The sequence below is a fragment of the Phaseolus vulgaris genome, chromosome 2, assembly GCF_051622355.1.
Source record: "Phaseolus vulgaris cultivar YP4 chromosome 2, ASM5162235v1, whole genome shotgun sequence".
Classification (NCBI taxonomy): Eukaryota; Viridiplantae; Streptophyta; class Magnoliopsida; order Fabales; family Fabaceae; genus Phaseolus; species Phaseolus vulgaris.
Window position 1 is genome coordinate 49,237,059 of NC_143499.1, and position 18,263 is coordinate 49,255,321.

The window sequence follows — 18,263 nt, forward strand, 5'->3', positions numbered from 1 at the left end:
TTAATGATATTGAACTTTTTTTAAAGATGATATTAGAAGCTATCTTATTAGGTGTGTCTCTCTTCCTTATGCAAGTGTATCCAGTATCTAGACTTAGACTTGGGATCTGCCCTTTTTCTTCTGTTTTATATGTTGATGGGGAGCAAGTTGTTGAAGCTTAACTTTGTGAAAATTCATGTTCACAGACCACAGTTTACTTTGTGAACAAGTTGTTGAAGTTAAAATCAACTCCAAAACCATTTATACATGTATACAAAATCTTAAAAAGTTCTTAGACTTCCTTATACATTATCATAATTTAATTTCTCATAAAAAAATAGATTTAATTAAGTTTCAAGTCTCTCATAAATTTAAATATTTTCAATTGATTTCTTATTAGTTTTTTTTGTTTCACAAGTAATCAACTTTTATATTTTTTAATTGAGTTTCTCTCATTTAATTTTTCTTTTTAATTAGGTGACGTGATTGTCATGCATAATTTATGAAATATAAGATTTTATAATTAATATAAAATGATATTGTAGTTAGTGTAAAACGACAAATTAAATTTTATTACTTTAATTGAAATGTGTTGGCTAACAAGGTATTGTCGTTGTCACTTATATGGTGACTACGATGATGATCTTGTGACCGTTGTAGGTGATGACATATAGAAGCAATCAGGAGAATGACGACTTTCATCGATGATGATCTTGTGACCGTTGTAGGTGATGACATATAGAAGCAATCAGGAGAATGACGACTTTCATCATCTATATCGACAACTATAATCCTTTAGTCGTCGTAGGTGATGATGTGGAAGTCATTAGGAGTATTACAATTTTATTATCATTTTCAATGAAAGTTATAAAAGTTATTTGTTGTTTTACATTAACCATGATGTAACCAACAAATCTCAACTTTTTTAGCATGTGGAGATAAGTAAAACACAATCATGTCACCAAGCTAACCGTCACATCATTCCATTAATAAAAAAATTAAACAACAAAAGTTAATTGAAAAATATAAAAAAAAATTAAGTACTCAATAAATCAAATATATTTTAATAGATATCAATTAAAAATACAGGAATTTGAAATTTAATTAAACAAAAAAAATCATAGTAAAATTAAAATCATAACGCAACTAAATAGATATAAACTAATATTTTAATTAAATATAAATATATTTTATATATAAATAAATGCAACCATTACTACTAACAAGACATAACAAACATCCACATATAATATAATGAATATATGCAATGTTTAAATTCAAGACTATACTAAAAAGAAATACGCTAGAAATGTTTACACTTCTTCTTGAGAATTGGTAATTCTCACTTTCAACTAACTATATGAATTGATTATTCACGCTATGATATTTTGTTTGGATGTTTCTTAATTAATCTCTTGATTTAATATTTAGATCACATATAGATAATATTTCCATGATAATGATGATTGACAAGTATTAAAACATCATAATTATAATCAATAATCAATGCACAAACACAATGATCAATCAATCACATTAAAAACTTAATGACTTATAATCAATCACACTATTCACAATTTATCGTCATTAAAACACATTATATCTCACATCATCAAATAATCTCTTTAAAAAATTTCAATCATTTTTATTTTATTAAAATAAATTAAAGATATTATTTTGAAATAAAATTATTTCGTTGATTCAGTCAATTGAGGAGAAAAATTAAGAAAATATTTTGATTGCTTCAGTTCTCAATTTGGACATGTTCTAATCTTATTGGTAAATTTAACAAGTATTCTAAGCGATTTAAAATTCACTGAACTAATCAAGATTTGATAATATATTTCCTCTTTTAATGAGATCCAAAATCAAGAGTTATACCTAATCTTTCCAAAGAAGCTTCAAATCATAACTTAATCAATTCTCTCAAATAAAATTATTTGAATTAACATTTTATAAAATGAGAAATTCTAATGCAGGTTCTATTTTATAATTTGGACCACAGTTCAAAATTTTACTTTAGAATTAACATTTTATGCTTTAAAACTTTTGGAAATAACATTATATATATGTTAGGTGAGTTCTATATGACTAGACTTAAAAGAAAATGTGAAAAATAAACTTTGGTGTGTTATTTAAATTTAATAAAATTTATATTAATACATTGATTGTATTTATTAATAAAAATCAAGTATGGAGAACAACTTTGTTTCATAGAATGCATCAAAATAAATTTCAAGACTAATTCAAGAAAAATTATCAAAACCAACATATACATAACAAGTTTGTTTTATATGAAATAATAAGAAGGTTTATTCAAACATAGTATCAAAACATTTAAATTAGTAACTTATCTATATAACTACATTTAATATATGGTTATCAAAACACAGGAAAATATATTAATGGTAATTTTTCCTTTTTATAGTATCAAATTAACAAACAGCTTTGCCCAATGTTTAAATCAAGAATGTTTTTTCAGTTAGAAAATTAATAATTAATCATATTTCAGTTTTTCAACTATTTCAGGAAACCAAGTACATTACTCAACATCAAATCTTCCAAAATATTAACTGTCCATTCCTCTAAATTTATTAACATATTTATTATTCCTCTAAATTTTACTACGTAGAATTTTTTTTATCTAAATTAAATTTTAATATTTTAATTATTTATAGTTATATATAACTTTATAAAGACTTTTAGTTATATAAATATAAACCTTAATTCATTTATAAATTTATTTTTTAATAACTTAATACTATTAAAAAATCATTAAATAGAAACTAATTTTAGAGATTAAAAATAATTAGTTGTTATATTTACTTAATTGGAACTAAAAAAATTATTAATTTCTAAATTAGTTTCTATTATTGATAAATAGTTTATAAATTAGTATTTAATTAGGTAGCAAAGTTTATAGTAATATGATAGAATTAATTTGTTTTTCAATGAAGTAATTTGGGAAACCAACCAATCACTAATTTTTTTAGAATTTGAAAGTTGGTAACTTAATTCAGTTTCTTAAAAAGGTTCTGTATTACTTTAATTATAAAGTTTTTGAATATCAGTTTCGGCATTTATTAAATTAACCGAATTAGAATTTTTTTTTTCATTTTATTTTTAAAATTGGCATTCTATATTTTATAAATTTGTATTTATGTATAACCTATAATCTATAACAGTATATAATAATTATGTAAAAAATGAAAATAATTAAATAAATAAAAACATTATGGATGAAAAAAAACAGAAAAAAAAAACTAAAAGTAACTAGAGTAGTTAGGTACCATGTTAAATAAAATTAAAATCAATAAATATTAATTTATTAAGGTGTGAATGGTAAGTTTGTAGTGTTAAAGATAATATATCACCACACTTACTCAATTATTTATTATATTTTGAAAAATAAAAAAATTAAGTGAATTTGAATTATAAATTACCCACCAAAACCTGTTTCTTTCAGTTGCTTTCTTCTCTGCATTCTCTCTGTTCTCTGCATTCTCCATTCTCCATTGTAAGGTTATTCTAAGGTTACAGTGTGAAGCCATGGCCCAAATTTCTTCTCCTGCAATCGCCACTCAGCACACACTTCCAGTCTCACCAATGCTTAATGTTCTTGTCATTGACAGTGACCTCAGTGTTCTTGAATACATCACCAAAGCATGCACCCACTCTTCTTATCAAGGTAATATTCTACTCATAACTATTTCTGAAAAAGAAAGATTCATTCTTTTTTGTTATGTTGACGTTTGTTTTTGAGTTTTGTGCAGTTATACCATGCTCTGAATCTCTGCCTGCTGCCAATTTTTTGCGGGAAAGAAAGGAGCTCATTCATCTCATACTCATTGAGGTTCACATGCCATTGATGGATGGCTACGAATTCCTGCAATTCGTCAAACAAGAACAAATCAATGTTCCTCTCGTCTGTATGTAACACTTGTTTATATTTTCACTCAAGTTTTCATTCATAAAGAATAATTTTAATGAAGTGTTTTGTAATTTGCAGTGATGTCCACGGATAATAATAATGCTTCCGTGATGAAGGCCATTGAAGTTGGAGCTTGTGATTATTGGAACAAACCCTTGGAGGAGAAAAGGATCGTGAATATGTGGGCATATGTTCTGAAGAGCAGCACGAGTGAGGATACGAAGCAAAAAGATATTGGTAGCCAGAAAGATGATGACAGAAGAAGAGTGAAGAGTGATAATTCTGAATTTGCTTCATCTGTTGTTGATTTTGATGTTGGTGAATCAAAGAATGCTAATCCACCCTCAAGAAAGAAGAAGCGCATAGTATGGTCAACAGAACTGCATGAGTTGTTTCTCATTGCCATGGACAAAGCTGGAGGGGAAGGTATGACTCTTCCACAATTCTTTCTCTCTGTTCTTCAATATCTGTATTTCTTTCTTTGGTGGTATTCACAGTTTTGTTTTTATTGCTTGATTATTTTCTTTCAGATGCCGTGCCCAAGAAAATTCTTGAAGCTATGAACGTTCCAGGTTTGGAAAGAGGACACGTTGCAAGTCATCTGCAGGTTAGTTTCTACCTTCAATTGATGTTATAGTTTCATAGTGGTTGAGTTATTGTGATTGAAGTGAATTTTTGATTGGCAGAAACACAGAAAATATTTGAGAAAGAAGAAAGAGATGGAGATGGCGTTGGCTTCAGGGAATACAGAACCTGAAAGAATCCACCTGCAATCTTCTACTTCACTCACAGATTTTCATCATCCTGGTTTCACAGGCAACATGGGATCAAAAGGAGAGCAACATTTTCCTGCAGAAGAAGCTTTGGCACATCATCAACATTCTCCTTTAGCAACCTTTTCTAACATGGGCATGGCTGAGAATTCTCCACTGTTCATGAGAAATATTATGCAGCAGTATCATCATCAAATTCATCCATTCAACTTTCACTCATCTTCCATCACAATTTCTGGAAATCCAGCTTTTGTTCCCCAGAATTACAACTCTGGCATCAACATGAATAATGGGTTAACATCACTCCAATCAATCCAAGGTGGAAACAGCATAGGTGAAGTGATTCTGAATCAAGATACTACTGGAGCTTCTGTTTATTACCCTCAAAGTCAAAATGCAGGTTTGTCAAGTTATGCTGTGAGATATTCTGATGCAACTGAGTTCAGCAGCCAAAATCTCTCCACAGATATTGATAATGCAACAACTGAGGAGCAGCTAATTCTATTAACAATGGATGAAAGCATCACAAGGCCTGCGTCTTAATCTTCTCATTCTTCACTTAATTGAATATTAGGAAAGTTTGTAACTTACTTCTGACAGTCTGCAGTATTTTTCTTTATGAATGTGTGATTAGTTTATCTCAGTGTTGACCTTTCTCTCTGTATATGGAGAATATTTAGGGTTTGGTTGCATAGTTGCTAAAATTGTACTGTTTGAATGATAGATGTTATGTTTATAGTAGGTTATTGTTATCATAAATTATACTAAGCATCAGTTTTATATTTGCATGTTGTGAGATTCAATTTCGTTTGAGTAGTTAGAAAAAATATTGAGAATATAAATGGAAAGAGATAAAAGATAACATAATTTCTCTTGTTATCATAAATTTTGTTGTTTGAGAATATAAGAAAGAAAAAAACTAAAATGATTAAAAAATTAAAATTCAGAGAAAATAAAAACATACAGAATTTCTGTTATTTTCTTATTTTCTTATCATAAACTTTTGTTGTTTTCAAAATATAATAAATAATTAAGTAAATAGTTTTTAATTGATTGTATAACTAATATTAGTAGTAGTTAATACTTTAAATATTAGAAAAATACAAGTTTTCCTTGGTTTATATTTCTACTTTTTTAATAATTTTTCATTAAAATTTAATTTAGATACAGATATTACGTGTAGTAGATTGAAGGTGTGAAATATGAGCAGAAACTGAACATTATTTATTTATATTTATAAATATTTTCAAAACTAATCACTTGTAGATTTAATTGGTTTAATGTAAAAGATAAATTTCAAAAATATTAAGTGTTACAAAGAAATAAGTGAAGTGCAGAAAGAAACTACCATGGATCACGTGGGCCTAGAAGGCCCAATAGCTTGCATGTTTTCTTCCATGTAAAACCTACACAATTTTCGCCATTGCTGATGGGAGCTTCAACTGTTGTGCCAAAATAAAATTGAGGTAACTAAGTTCTTCTATTAATGTTTCTTTCTTCTATTAATGTTTGTTGAAAACTTTTTGCAAAGTGAATCGTTTTAGAATAAAAGCAGACAAATCAGTTTTGTTTATTCATATTAGTTTTGGTTTTATAGAACTTCCCTTGGAACTGTTTCCATTTTTTTATATGAAATTGTTCGACTTTTATATAACTACTGTTCTTTGGGTGTTTCTTTCTATACCCCTACATTTTTCTTCCTGCACCCCAAGATTTTTTAAAATACTAAAATTAATCTTGCTATTTTTATTTGAAAAGGTAGTTTATAGGTAGGTTTCCAGAATGTGGGTTTCGCGAAATTCATGGATAGGTGGATATTGAATGTATTTTTTTTGACTTATGGATTGGTGGATCGGAATGTATTTGTTAAACTTCATTCCTAATCAATTTTAGGACTCATTGGAAAATAAAAACATAAACATTCTTATGCAATCGCTAAAACTTGGTTTTCATATGTAGTTATGAGGTTGTAATCGAATTCATAAATTAATATGTACACATATATTGTGACTATTATAAATGCAGAAGAACAAATTCACTCATGATTGTGTAAGAACTAATTTCATCACGTTTTAAAATAATAATATAAACAATGTGTAGCTTCATCAAATTAAAAAACAAAAATGCAACTAAAAACATAAAATATATAAATAATCACCATCGTCCATGTCATTGTTTGTATACATACACGCACATCATACAAATGGGTCACATGATTTTTATAAGTTGTCAACAATGATCCATCCAGTTTAATATTATACTTCGGGTGTTTCTTCTACATCCCTTCAATATTCTACAATCCGGTGGATGAGTCATGGTTGACCGCTTATTAATTTATGAATTCGATTACAATCTCATAACTACATATGAATACCAAACTTTGGTGATTGGATGTAAATGTTTATGCTTTTCAATAAGTCTTAAAATTGATTAATAGTGAAGTTCAACAAATTCTTGGTAGTGTACATACTTCTACAAATTAACATCTTACCATGAAATTTTAACAAATTATTGAAAACCACAACCAAACATCAAAAGTTAAAAAATCATTCCGGATCCATTAATCCATTAGTAAAAAAAATACATTATGAATCTACCAGTTCATAAGTAAAAAAATACGTTTTAGATTCACCAATCCGTAAGTAAAAAAAATGCATTCCAAATCTGTCAACTCATAAGCCAAAAAAATGTATTCCATATTCACCAACCCATAAATATTCTAGAACCCAATTTCCATAAATCTATAAGCACCATAATGGTATCTTTTCAAATAAATATGACAAGCCTAGTTTTTGGTACTCTAAAAATTTAGTGGTGTAGGAAGAAAAATGTTGGGTGCAGAAGAAACAAGCTGTTGTTTTATTCCTTGTGCCTTTTTTACTTGGATTTTGAAAAGTGTGATAGTTTTAATTTTTGTTTTCTCTTAATCATTCTAGCGTACAAGTTAAAATATTAATTACATAAACTTGAAACATAAGCATTTACTATAAAAACATTGTTTTGAAAAACTAATTCATTCTTTTATATTTTAAGTATGGATGGTTATCCTTAGTTACTAAATATTTTGCATCCTATTTTTTTTTTCTTGAAATTTATTTTTAGTATTTACTTTTTTTTTTTTAAACATTAATTTTGTTATTCTAAACGATGCGTTTAAGGGTTTAAGGCTGACACTGGGTTATCACCATCGTTGTCTTCCTCATTCATCCTTGGCCAAGAACGCAGATTAGTCATCACTGTGGGTGAGCACCCAGCAGATTGGGAAAATAATATGCAAATTTTGAGCACAATTTTTCTTCGTTGTTGAGAACAGGACAACATTTGTGGGTGCGAATTTTGATTTCTAAGGTTATTTTGCTACTTCATCTTTTCTAATAACTCCCGAAATGGCTTCTGCAATATTCAGAAGCCTTCAAGTTCACCCCTTTCTGCTTTATCCAACAACATTACTCAGACGAAGAAATGGGGTTTATCATTTGACGACGAAAGCCACACAATCCCAAACAGACACCCAACCGCGGCAACCTCAGACCAAGGTTTCAACAAGCAGCACCCAGTCCAAAAAACTTGACAAAATTCCAAAAAACTATGAAGCCATCATTGGCATTGAAACACATGTTCAGCTCTCCACTCTGACCAAAGCCTTCTGTGGTTGCCCTTACCATTATGGTTCTCCACCCAACAGCAGCATTTGCCCCATTTGCATGGGCTTGCCTGGTGCTTTGCCTGTTTTGAACTCCAAAGTCATTGAGTTTGCTGTCAAGTTGGGCCTTGCTCTTAACTGCAACTTGGCTTTCAACTCCAAGTTTGATAGGAAGCAGTATTTCTACCCCGACCTTCCAAAAGGGTATCAAATTTCTCAGTTTGATGTGCCAATTGCTTCAGCTGGTTTTGTTGATGTGGATATTCCAGTTGAGTTTGGCGGGGGTCACAAGAGGTTTGGCATTACAAGGGTTCACATGGAAGAGGATGCAGGAAAGCTGCTACATGCAGAGAATGGAAATTACTCACAGGTTTTGTTTCTTTACCATTATTTCAGTTTGCAAGTTGCAATCTTATTTAGCTTCTGTTTGGGTAAATCTTCTTTGTAAGTACTTATAAGAGGGGGGAAATAAGATAAAATGAATTTTTTAACTTAATTTATAAGTTAAATATTGCCTTAATTTGAAATCAACTTGTGATGAAACTAAGAGAGAAGTTCTAGAATAATCTGTTTATTAATTAATTTTAACTTAAGAAAAAATTTAAGTTATATTACTTTCTTATTTTCTTCTCTTGTATACATTAATATTGGGAAATTCATTCAAACGTAACCTTACTATGTTTATTTTATATGTTTTATATCCAAGTTTAAGGAACCCTTTCATTGTGTACCATTTGACAGACTGAATTTATGTTTACCTGGACAAATCTTTGTTTTTTTTTTTGATCAGCTGGACAAATCTTTGTACTGGATCAATTTTGACATATTTCTTTGATGAATAATTCTTATTTTGAAACACATTTAATAGTCATTTCCATTCATCCTCCACTCATTGACATGAATAATTACCAAAGATTGTTAAAGTTAGTGGTGTTTCATCACAGGTTGATCTTAATAGGGCAGGGGTACCTTTGCTTGAGATAGTTTCTGAGCCTGATATGAGAAATGGTATTGAAGCAGCAGAATATGCTGCAGAAATACAGAGGTTGGTGCGGTATTTGGGAGTGAGCAATGGCAATATGCAAGAAGGTTCTCTTCGTTGTGATGTAAATGTATCAATACGACCTATTGGGCAATCAAAGTTTGGGACTAAGGTATCTAGCTATTTCTTCTATATAAATAGTTAAAGGGTTTTTAAACACCAATTTTTGGACTTCTGAAATTGGCACTTTGTTAAATTGTTAGGAAGCTTGTCAAAATTGCATGTTGTTTGTTGATACTCGTCAATGTTATCCCTACTCTAATTAGTCATTGTTACGAGAGAATCTTGGTTCGAGTTGAGTTTTCTCCCTGCAATCATAAGAATGGAAGATATTAAGAATATAGTTTACAGTTAATCTTGTACTACCAGACATAAAAAATATTCTTTTCAACAAAACAAACTCAGAATGAGTTTTTGGGTGTCAATTCTTGATCAGTTCTGTTTGAACCAAAGCGTAGCTTGTTTGAGCATGATGATATTTTTGGGTACTCCCCCTCTCTACCTTTTTTAAATATATAAGAGATGGAATGTGCTACACTTAACTCCATTATAATGTAAATGAAATTGGCGAGCAATTCTTAACAAGCTTTCCATGGGGTATATTTACTCTCAGGGAGATGAGTGTGATTTAGCCTTACATCTTTAAAAACCATTTGTCAAAAGACCTTTTTATTTTGATGTCTTGTGAAATAGTTGTCTTTGTAAGCAATAAAACAAAATGTAAAATTTTAGGTGTTACTTACCTTGATTGCATGCCATGTTCTCAATAAATGTATGCAATTACTTTACTTTCTTCTACTTAGGTAGTTGTCTGTAGTCCGAAATTATCAATGTGGTTTTCTGTTCTGTAAGAAAACAATTACTTGCACAGAATTTTGGGTTTCTATAAATTAACCTCAAAGAATGAAATAAAGAGTAATTGCTACAAGCAGTTCTCTCGTGGATGAGAAAATTGAGTATGATCATATTATTGCAAAATCCTATTAAAAAAATGGCCTGGTCCTTGCCTTGCAGGAATGAAATGCCAAAGTCTCCTACGTTTTGTTGCAGTGCAGTATGAACGCATACAATATATTACAGATTTAGCAACTAATATGGTCAATTGTTACTGGCAGGTTGAAATAAAAAATTTGAACTCATTTTCTTCAGTGAGCAGAGCAATTGATTTTGAAATTGCAAGGCAGGTGCAACTCCATAGTCAAGGCCAGGAAGATCAGATAGTACAAGAAACTCGGTTATGGGAAGAAGGCTCTCAGGTTAGTGCTATAATGTGTTCTTATATTTTTGTTTATAATGTAGTGTAGCAAGTGCAAGATTGTGTTTTCCTTTTTCTCTCTTCAGACTAGTATTCATAAATAACTTTTGTTATTCTGTTTAGAGAACAATTACAATGAGGAAAAAGGAAGGGCTTGCTGATTATCGATATTTTCCAGAACCAGACCTGCCGGCAGTAGTTCTTGCTCAGGAATATGTTGATGATATAATAAAGTCTTTACCAGAGCTTCCAGAAATTAAGCGGAGAAGATATGAGCAGATGGGTTTAAGCATGCAAGATGTTCTTTTCCTGGCTAATGATAAAAATGTGAGTTCTCTGTGGTTATAACACATTGCAAGCCTTGCATTAAATAATAAACCTAATGCATGACAACCCTACATGTGTCATATCCAATATTTTAGAAAAGCAAGTAATATTAAAAAGGAATGTTTTTAGGCCCATCCAATAAAAGTAAAATTCCTTAGGCTATCAAATTGTCACAAGCTGAAATTCAAACTCATAAAAGCTGACTAGATATTTGCAAACTATAGTGCTCATTAATACAAGTAGGATCACAAACACGATTAACAGTGTTAGAAAGCTAAATAGTAGATGCCAGTAAAGTGTATTACAAAATGGTCTAATGTGATTTTTTTCTTCTTCTGGATTGAGTATTAGATTGCAGAATTTTTTGATGCAACTCTTGCAAAAGGTGCTGATCCAAAGCTAGTCGCCAACTGGATAATGAGTGATATCGCTGCTTTCATGAAAAATGAAAAGTTGACCATAAACGAAATAAAGCTTACACCTGAAGAGTTGTCTGAGTTGATAGCTTCCATCAAAGGTGGAACCATTAGTGGCAAGATTGGAAAGGAGGTATGTTTGCTCTGGCACTAATGAGTGGTGCATAGTACTCTAAGCTTCCTGGATTCTTACACAATTTTGAAACATTAAGCTGCTCTACCTTCTTGTTTCTCACTAATTTGTTCATATACTTTACTACATTGGGAAGTCAGTTGTGTTAGTATATTCTAACTATTGACCAAGCCAAGTGTGGGAATTCATTTATAAATATGTTGATCTCTGAAGCCTAATTTGGGCTTTAATCATCATTAAACTTCAATATTTTGTTCCTGTCAAAAACATGTCCAATTATTATGCCTATATATCAATGTGTCATGTAAATATGGTAATTAGGAAACTTGGATCTTTGATTTATTACACTCATTTTGTTACCATCAAGTTTGAAATATAGTTATGAGACAGTTTTCAGCATATGCTTCTCTTTGTTCTCTCCATGGTTCCATCCTTCTCTGCATGCATGTTTAGACTTTGAATAAAACTGTCTCAATGAAGTGGAAAATTAGAAAAGACAATTAGGCAGTTGTGGCTGAATTATATAAATTTGGGCTTTTGTTGCATTCTGTATTTTTTCAATTTCTTCATTTGTTTGCAGGTGCTATTTGAGCTATTAGCCAAGGGAGGAACTGTTAAGGAACTCATAGAAAAAAAAGACTTGGTTCAGGTAAGTTGTAGGATTAACCATTACTGAAGTTTTTACTGTTGTGTGTTTTAGACTAAATTCAGCAGGGGGACAACATAAATTCTTTGATATTGAAGCATAATGCTGCCAGCTTATGAGATCAAATGCACATTTAGCAACTATACTGGATTGTTCAGATTGTGGTGTTTGAGATGTTATTGAGTTTTAATTATTTTTTTCAAAAGAAAAACTTGAATTGGTCTGAACATTTAATGTGAAACCTCTGCTCTGAGGCTGCATCTTTGGCATTGGTTGTTGACGTTGAGAAAGAATGAAAAAGTTGGAACTGGCTTTTGCCTTTGGAAATGACAGATAGTAGATCCTGTTGAAATTGAAAAAATGGTGGAGAAAGTGATTGCGGAGAATCCTAAACAAGTGGAGCAATATAGAGGAGGCAAAACTAAACTACAAGGTTTTTTCGCAGGCCAGGTATGTTTTTAGGGACAGTTGTAGAAGTGGAAGAAATTTTTTATGTTTGTCCAAATCTCAGTAACTTGTGTTTGTCCAAATGCAGGTAATGAAATTATCTAAAGGCAAGGCAAATCCTGGTCTCCTAAACAGGATCCTCCTGGAGAAATTGAGTTCCAAGAGCTGATGATAATAGATTGTTATTATTTCCAACTTGTTAAGTGGTGATCTTTGATAAAACTAATTGGAAATGACAAGTGATGGTGAAAAGTTCTTGTGTTGTTCATTTCTAGCCCAATTAATTGGTTCTATTGGGTACATATTTTAGCTGATTTTTAAAAATAAACCGTGTATATTTTGAGTTCTAAAAGTGGTATGGTATAGGATTTCTGCTTCAACGATTGAGACACAAGTGCTCCGTCTTATTTTCTTGGGTAGGGAACAAGCATTATATGCCATGCTTTATAAGGATAAGTTTTCCAAAAGCATGTGATTTATATTTACATTTCCAATAAAATTATGGCTTAAAAGTTTCTTTGCATATCTATTTGGATTATGTAACGAGTATATTTTGGTGTTATTCTATTGTCAAAACAATATCAAGAGCATACATATTTGGTTTCATTATCATCCGTATCCATAATTTAGCAATGTTTTTTGTTATCCATAGACTAGTTTCTGTATTACAATATACTTATATATATGCAATTACGGATTGTAAGAGGACGAGTGAAAGTTTGATTATTTTTATCCCTCTTCTTGAAATAAAGATTTATCTTAATCAGTACGAAATTTTTATTTTATTTTTGTCAAATAGTAAGTATATTTATATTCATATTTAAATTAGTTTTTTTATTTTTTATACTAATAAAGATTATAATACATTATCAAAGAAATTAAACTAATAATAATAAAAAATAGAATTGCATATTTTTTTCTATTGAACTTAAATCTAAGTTGGATGCTCGTCAAAAAGATATTTATTACAACAAGTTAATCTATTATAGTAAAAGAAATAAAAGTACATTTGTTAGAATGATTAAGAGATTTTTTTTTAAAACTATCACACTTTTCAAAATCCAAGTAAAAAAGGCACAAGGAAAACAACAGTAGTTATATAAAAGTCGAACAATTTCATATAAAAAAAATGGAAACAGTTCCAAGGGAAGTTCTATAAAACCATAACTAATATGAACAGAAAAATTGATTTGTCTGCTTTTATTCTAAAATGATTCACTTTGCAAAAAGTTTTCAACAAACATTAATTAATACAAGAAAGTAAAAAAGTAAACAACTAAAAAAATCAATGCATGTCAGAGTCTTATCAATTTCTGTAAAAGTTACATATAACTTAATTTCAATTTACAAAAGAAAAACCATGGTTTTACAACATTCTAATATGCAAAGTTCGAATTAGTTCTCAAATTGATGTCACTTCCTCTTTCGAATTTTTGTAGTAAAGATATCTCTGTATACAAGCCACCAAAAGAAGGTATTCTTCAGTAAGTGAAAGTAGTTATTTGTAAACAAACATCACATAAAACTAGTAAATCTAATCTAGTTTGGAAAATGGAGTTGTGGGAGAGGGAAACATATGCACTGAACCCTTCCTTTGAGAAGGCCAGAAAAGCTATACGGAATCAATTAGGCTTGACATATGTGTTGTCCTCTCTAAACTTGGCGATTTGACTTCGTATCATTAACTCAACATGAGGTTGGACAAACATGTGGGTGCTATCCAACACATGTATAATGAACTTATCAGATGCAGGCATTGAAGCATTCATATTGATGATATATTGTGCCATGGGGACGTCACTGCACAACCAAATTTAGCTAATCATCGATGCAGATTACACGAGTCAAAGGAAAAATTGATTAAAAGTAAACCAAGTCATGCCCCATTAGTGACTGTTGTTAACATAGTTAACTGTTATAAACCAAAACTTATAGCAAGAAGTTTTCTACCTGGAGTCCTTATAGTTATAGTAGGTAGAAGTTCCAACAATAGGTAGATGTAAAAATAATGAGTTGAATATTACAACTTTGAAAGAGGTGATACCAGGAAATGAAGATTCCTTTAGTGGCATTGACCATGGTGCACAAGCTTCCTGCAAAGAAAACTAAGACAACTTACAACAGACACCATAACATTCATCATCATCATCATCATCATTATAGATAGTAATTAATAACTAGGTTTTTTGATACAGAGCTAAAAGTGCTTTCCCAAGCTTCTCTCAATGTACTTATCCAAACAAGCCATAGTGTGTTCCTCGTGATCTTCTGACAACAGAAATCATGGTTATCGAATCAGAACATTAATTTTTCTTTCCCCCATACATTGCAAGTCCAATGAACTACTACGATCATAAATTAACCTAATCATTCCCTTAAGATGAAATCAAAAGAATTATATGAACTGAAATGGATAACTTCAAATTAGGTATGAAACGATGCGATCTTAAATGAAAACAATGGAAAAAAGGATGCAAAAGTTCGGTATCGTGACACGAAACTTCGTTACCTCAATTTTATTTTTCTCCAGAGTTGGCACAACAGCTGAAGCTCCAATGGCGAAAATTGTGGGTTTTGCATCAAAGGGAAAATTTGGAGAAGAAAACATGCAAGCTATTGGGCCTTCCAGGCCCATATGACACATGGGAGTTTCTTCCTGCACTCCACTTATTTCTTTGGAACACTCATTTTTTTAGAATAATATTTTTGAAATTTATCTTTTACCTTAAACCAATTGTATCTACATTTGAAAGTGATTATTTTTTAAAATATGTATAAAAAATAATAATAATTTTGAGGCTCACATTTCACACCTTCAATCTGCGTCTAAATTAAATTTTATTGTTTTTTAAATATTTGTAGTTAATAATTAAATAGTAGAAATATAAACCCAACAAAACTTGTATTTTTCTAATATTTAAAGTATTAGCTACTACTAATATTAGTTATACAATCAATTAATAACTATTTACTTAATCATTTATTATATTTTGAAAACAAGATAAATCAACTTACACAGTAATAATCATAATTGTAAGACCTAGAACATCACTTGTTTACAATTACCAATTGTTAACAAATTATATATTTCTTTCTGTAACGCAGGTTAGATATATACAATAAATTCTAGTGATAATTATTTCTTAAAAATACTCTAAATTCCTAGGTAAGTAAATATGAGATATAAACATATTTTTAAAAATTTAAATATATAAAATACTGCAAAACTATAAAAAAAACATTATTTTTATTATTAACATATATACATGTATAAGTGTAACACTTTGTTTTAATATTATAGTTGGGTAAACAAAAATAATGATATTGCTTGAAAAACATTTTTATTCATTTATAACGATAAAAAAATAACAACAACCAACTAACAAAACAACAAAAGTTTATGATAAGAAAATAACATAAATTCAGTTTATTTTTATTTTCTCTGAATTTTTATTTCTTAATCATTTTAGTGTTTCTTCTTTTTATATTCTCAAACAACAAAATTTTATGATAACAATATATATGAGAAATTATGTTATTTTTTATCCCTTTCCATTTATATTCTCAATATTTTTTCTAACTACTCAAACGAAATTGAATTTTACAACATGCAAATATAACTGATGCTTAGTATAATTCATCATAACCATAACCTACTACTATAAACATATAATCTATCATTCAAACAGTATAATTTTAGCAACTATGCAACCAAACCCTAAATATTCTCCATGATTATAGAAAAAGGTCAACACTGAGATAAACTGATCACACATTCATTAAGGAAAATATTGTAGATTATCAGAAGTGAGTTACAAAGTTTCCTAATATTCAATTAAGGGAAAATGAAAAGATTAAGACGCAGTCCTTTTGATGGTTTACTCCATTGTTGATAGAATTAGCTGCTCCTCACTTGTTGCATCATCAATATCTATTGCATCAGAAGATCTCACAGCACAACTTGACAAACCTGCGTTTTGACTTTGTGGGTGATAAACAGAAGCTTTAGTAGTATCTTGATTCAGAATCACTTCACCCATGTTGTTTCCACCTTTGATTGATTGTAGTGATGCTAACCCATTATCCATGTTGATGCCAGAGTTGTAGTCAAAGTTGATTGGATGAATTTTATGATGATACTGCTGCCTGATATTTCTCATGAACTGTGGAGAATTCTCAGCAATGGCCATGTTAGAAAAGGTTGCTAAAAGAGGATGATGATGATGTGCCAAAGCTTCTTCTGCATGAAAATGTTGCTCTCCTTTTGGTCCCATGTTGCCTGTGAAACCAGGATGATGAAAATCTGTGAGTGAAGTAGAAGATTGCAGGTGGATTCTTTCAGGTTCTGTGTTCCATGAAGCCAACGACATCTCCTTCTGTTGCTTCTCTGTCAAAGATTTTGTGTGTTTCTGCCAATCAAAATTTCACTTCATGTTAACAATAACTCAACCACTATGAAACTCTATGAAACTCTATGAAACTAGAACATCAATTGAAGGTAGAAACCAACCTGAAGATGACTTGCAACATGTCCTCTTTCCAAACCTGGAACGTTCATAGCTTCAAGAATAGAAACAAAACTGTGAATACCACCAAAGAAAGAAATACAGATACTGAAGAACAGAGAGAAAAAATTGTGGAAGAATCATACCTTCCTCTCCAGCTTTCTTCATGGCATTGAGAAACAAATCATGCAGTTCTGTTGACCATACTACGCGCTTCGTCTTTCTTGAGGGTGGATTAGCATTCTTTGATTCATCAACATCAAAATCAACCAGAGATGAAGCAAATTCAGAATTATACCTCATCACTCTTGTTCTGTCATAATCTTTCTGGCAACCAATATCTTTTCGCTTCTTATCTTTACTCATGCTGTTCTTCACAACATGTGTCCACATACTCACGATCCGATTCTTTTCCAAGGGTTTGATCCAATAATCACAAGCTCCAACTTCAATGGCATTCATCACGGAAGAATCACTATCATCGGTGGACATCACTGCAAATTACAAAACACTTCATTAAAATTATTCTTGATCAGTGAAAACTTGAGTGAAAATATAAACAACTGTTACATACTGATGAGAGGAACATTGATCTGTTCTTGTTTGACGAATTGCAGGAATTCATAGCCATCCATCAATGGCATGTGAGCCTCAATGAGTATGAGATGAATGAGCTCCTTTCTTTCCCGCAAAAAATTGGCAGCAGACAGAGATTCAGAGCATGGTATAACTGCACAAAACTCAAAAACAAGCGTCAACATAACAAAAAAGAATGAATCTTTCTTTTTCAGAAATAGTTATGAGTAGAATATTACCTTGATAGGAATAGTGGGTGCATGCTTGCTTGATGTATTCAAGAACACTGAGGTTTGTGTCAATGACAAGAACATTAAGCATTGATGAGAATCGAAGTGTGCGGTGAGTGTCGATTGCAGGAGAAGAATTTTCGGCCATGGCTTCCCACTGTAACCTCAGAATAACCTTACAATGGTGAATGGAGAATGCAGAGAATAGAGAGAATGCAGAGAACAGAGAGAATGCAGAGAATGGAGAATGAAGAATTGAAGAAAGCAAGTGAAAGAAACAAGTTTCGGTGGGTAATTTATAATTCAAAATCCAGCCCCTATCACTTCATTTTTTATTTTTCAAAATATAATAGATAATTA

The 18,263-nt window shown here is 30.6% G+C and overlaps 4 protein-coding genes across 7 annotated transcripts; 2 read left to right on the forward strand and 2 right to left on the reverse strand.

The window, feature by feature from the left end:
• Positions 1-3,721: 3,721 nt before the first annotated feature.
• On the forward strand, positions 3,722-5,344 carry LOC137809838 (two-component response regulator ARR14). The gene is made up of 4 exons (XM_068610908.2): positions 3,722-3,908; positions 3,989-4,336; positions 4,441-4,517; positions 4,597-5,344. Exons 1-4 carry the CDS (start codon positions 3,722-3,724, stop codon positions 5,224-5,226), a joined length of 1,242 nt encoding a protein of 413 aa, XP_068467009.2. The 3' UTR covers positions 5,227-5,344.
• Positions 5,345-7,513: 2,169 nt separating this feature from the next.
• On the forward strand, positions 7,514-13,115 carry GATB (GLU-ADT subunit B). The gene is made up of 8 exons (XM_068615226.2): positions 7,514-8,696; positions 9,271-9,480; positions 10,484-10,624; positions 10,747-10,950; positions 11,302-11,499; positions 12,080-12,148; positions 12,479-12,595; positions 12,681-13,115. The coding sequence occupies exons 1-8, from the start codon at positions 8,070-8,072 to the stop codon at positions 12,759-12,761; spliced, it is 1,647 nt and encodes a 548-aa protein (XP_068471327.2). The 5' UTR covers positions 7,514-8,069; the 3' UTR covers positions 12,762-13,115.
• Positions 13,116-13,987: 872 nt separating this feature from the next.
• LOC137812966 (general transcription and DNA repair factor IIH subunit TFB5) lies at positions 13,988-15,223 on the reverse strand. Of its 4 annotated transcripts, none has more exons than XM_090299238.1 (4): positions 15,102-15,176; positions 14,786-14,860; positions 14,637-14,685; positions 13,988-14,392 (listed from the first exon to the last, which is right to left on the reverse strand). In XM_090299238.1, exons 3-4 carry the CDS (start codon positions 14,669-14,671, stop codon positions 14,215-14,217), a joined length of 213 nt encoding a protein of 70 aa, XP_090155364.1. In that variant the 5' UTR covers positions 14,672-14,685; positions 14,786-14,860; positions 15,102-15,176; the 3' UTR covers positions 13,988-14,214. The 4 variants fall into 4 exon arrangements, with proteins under 4 accessions (XP_090155364.1, XP_090155365.1, XP_068471328.1 ...); XM_090299239.1 differs by having other exon boundaries at positions 14,786-14,857; positions 15,102-15,136; XM_068615227.2 differs by lacking the exon at positions 14,786-14,860 and having other exon boundaries at positions 15,102-15,223.
• A 1,104-nt stretch (positions 15,224-16,327) lies between these two features.
• On the reverse strand, positions 16,328-18,179 carry LOC137809839 (two-component response regulator ARR14). Its single transcript, XM_068610909.2, has 5 exons — positions 17,913-18,179; positions 17,672-17,827; positions 17,244-17,591; positions 17,103-17,152; positions 16,328-17,001 (listed from the first exon to the last, which is right to left on the reverse strand). Exons 1-5 carry the CDS (start codon positions 18,049-18,051, stop codon positions 16,471-16,473), a joined length of 1,224 nt encoding a protein of 407 aa, XP_068467010.2. The 5' UTR covers positions 18,052-18,179; the 3' UTR covers positions 16,328-16,470.
• Between the last annotated feature and the right edge of the window lie 84 nt (positions 18,180-18,263).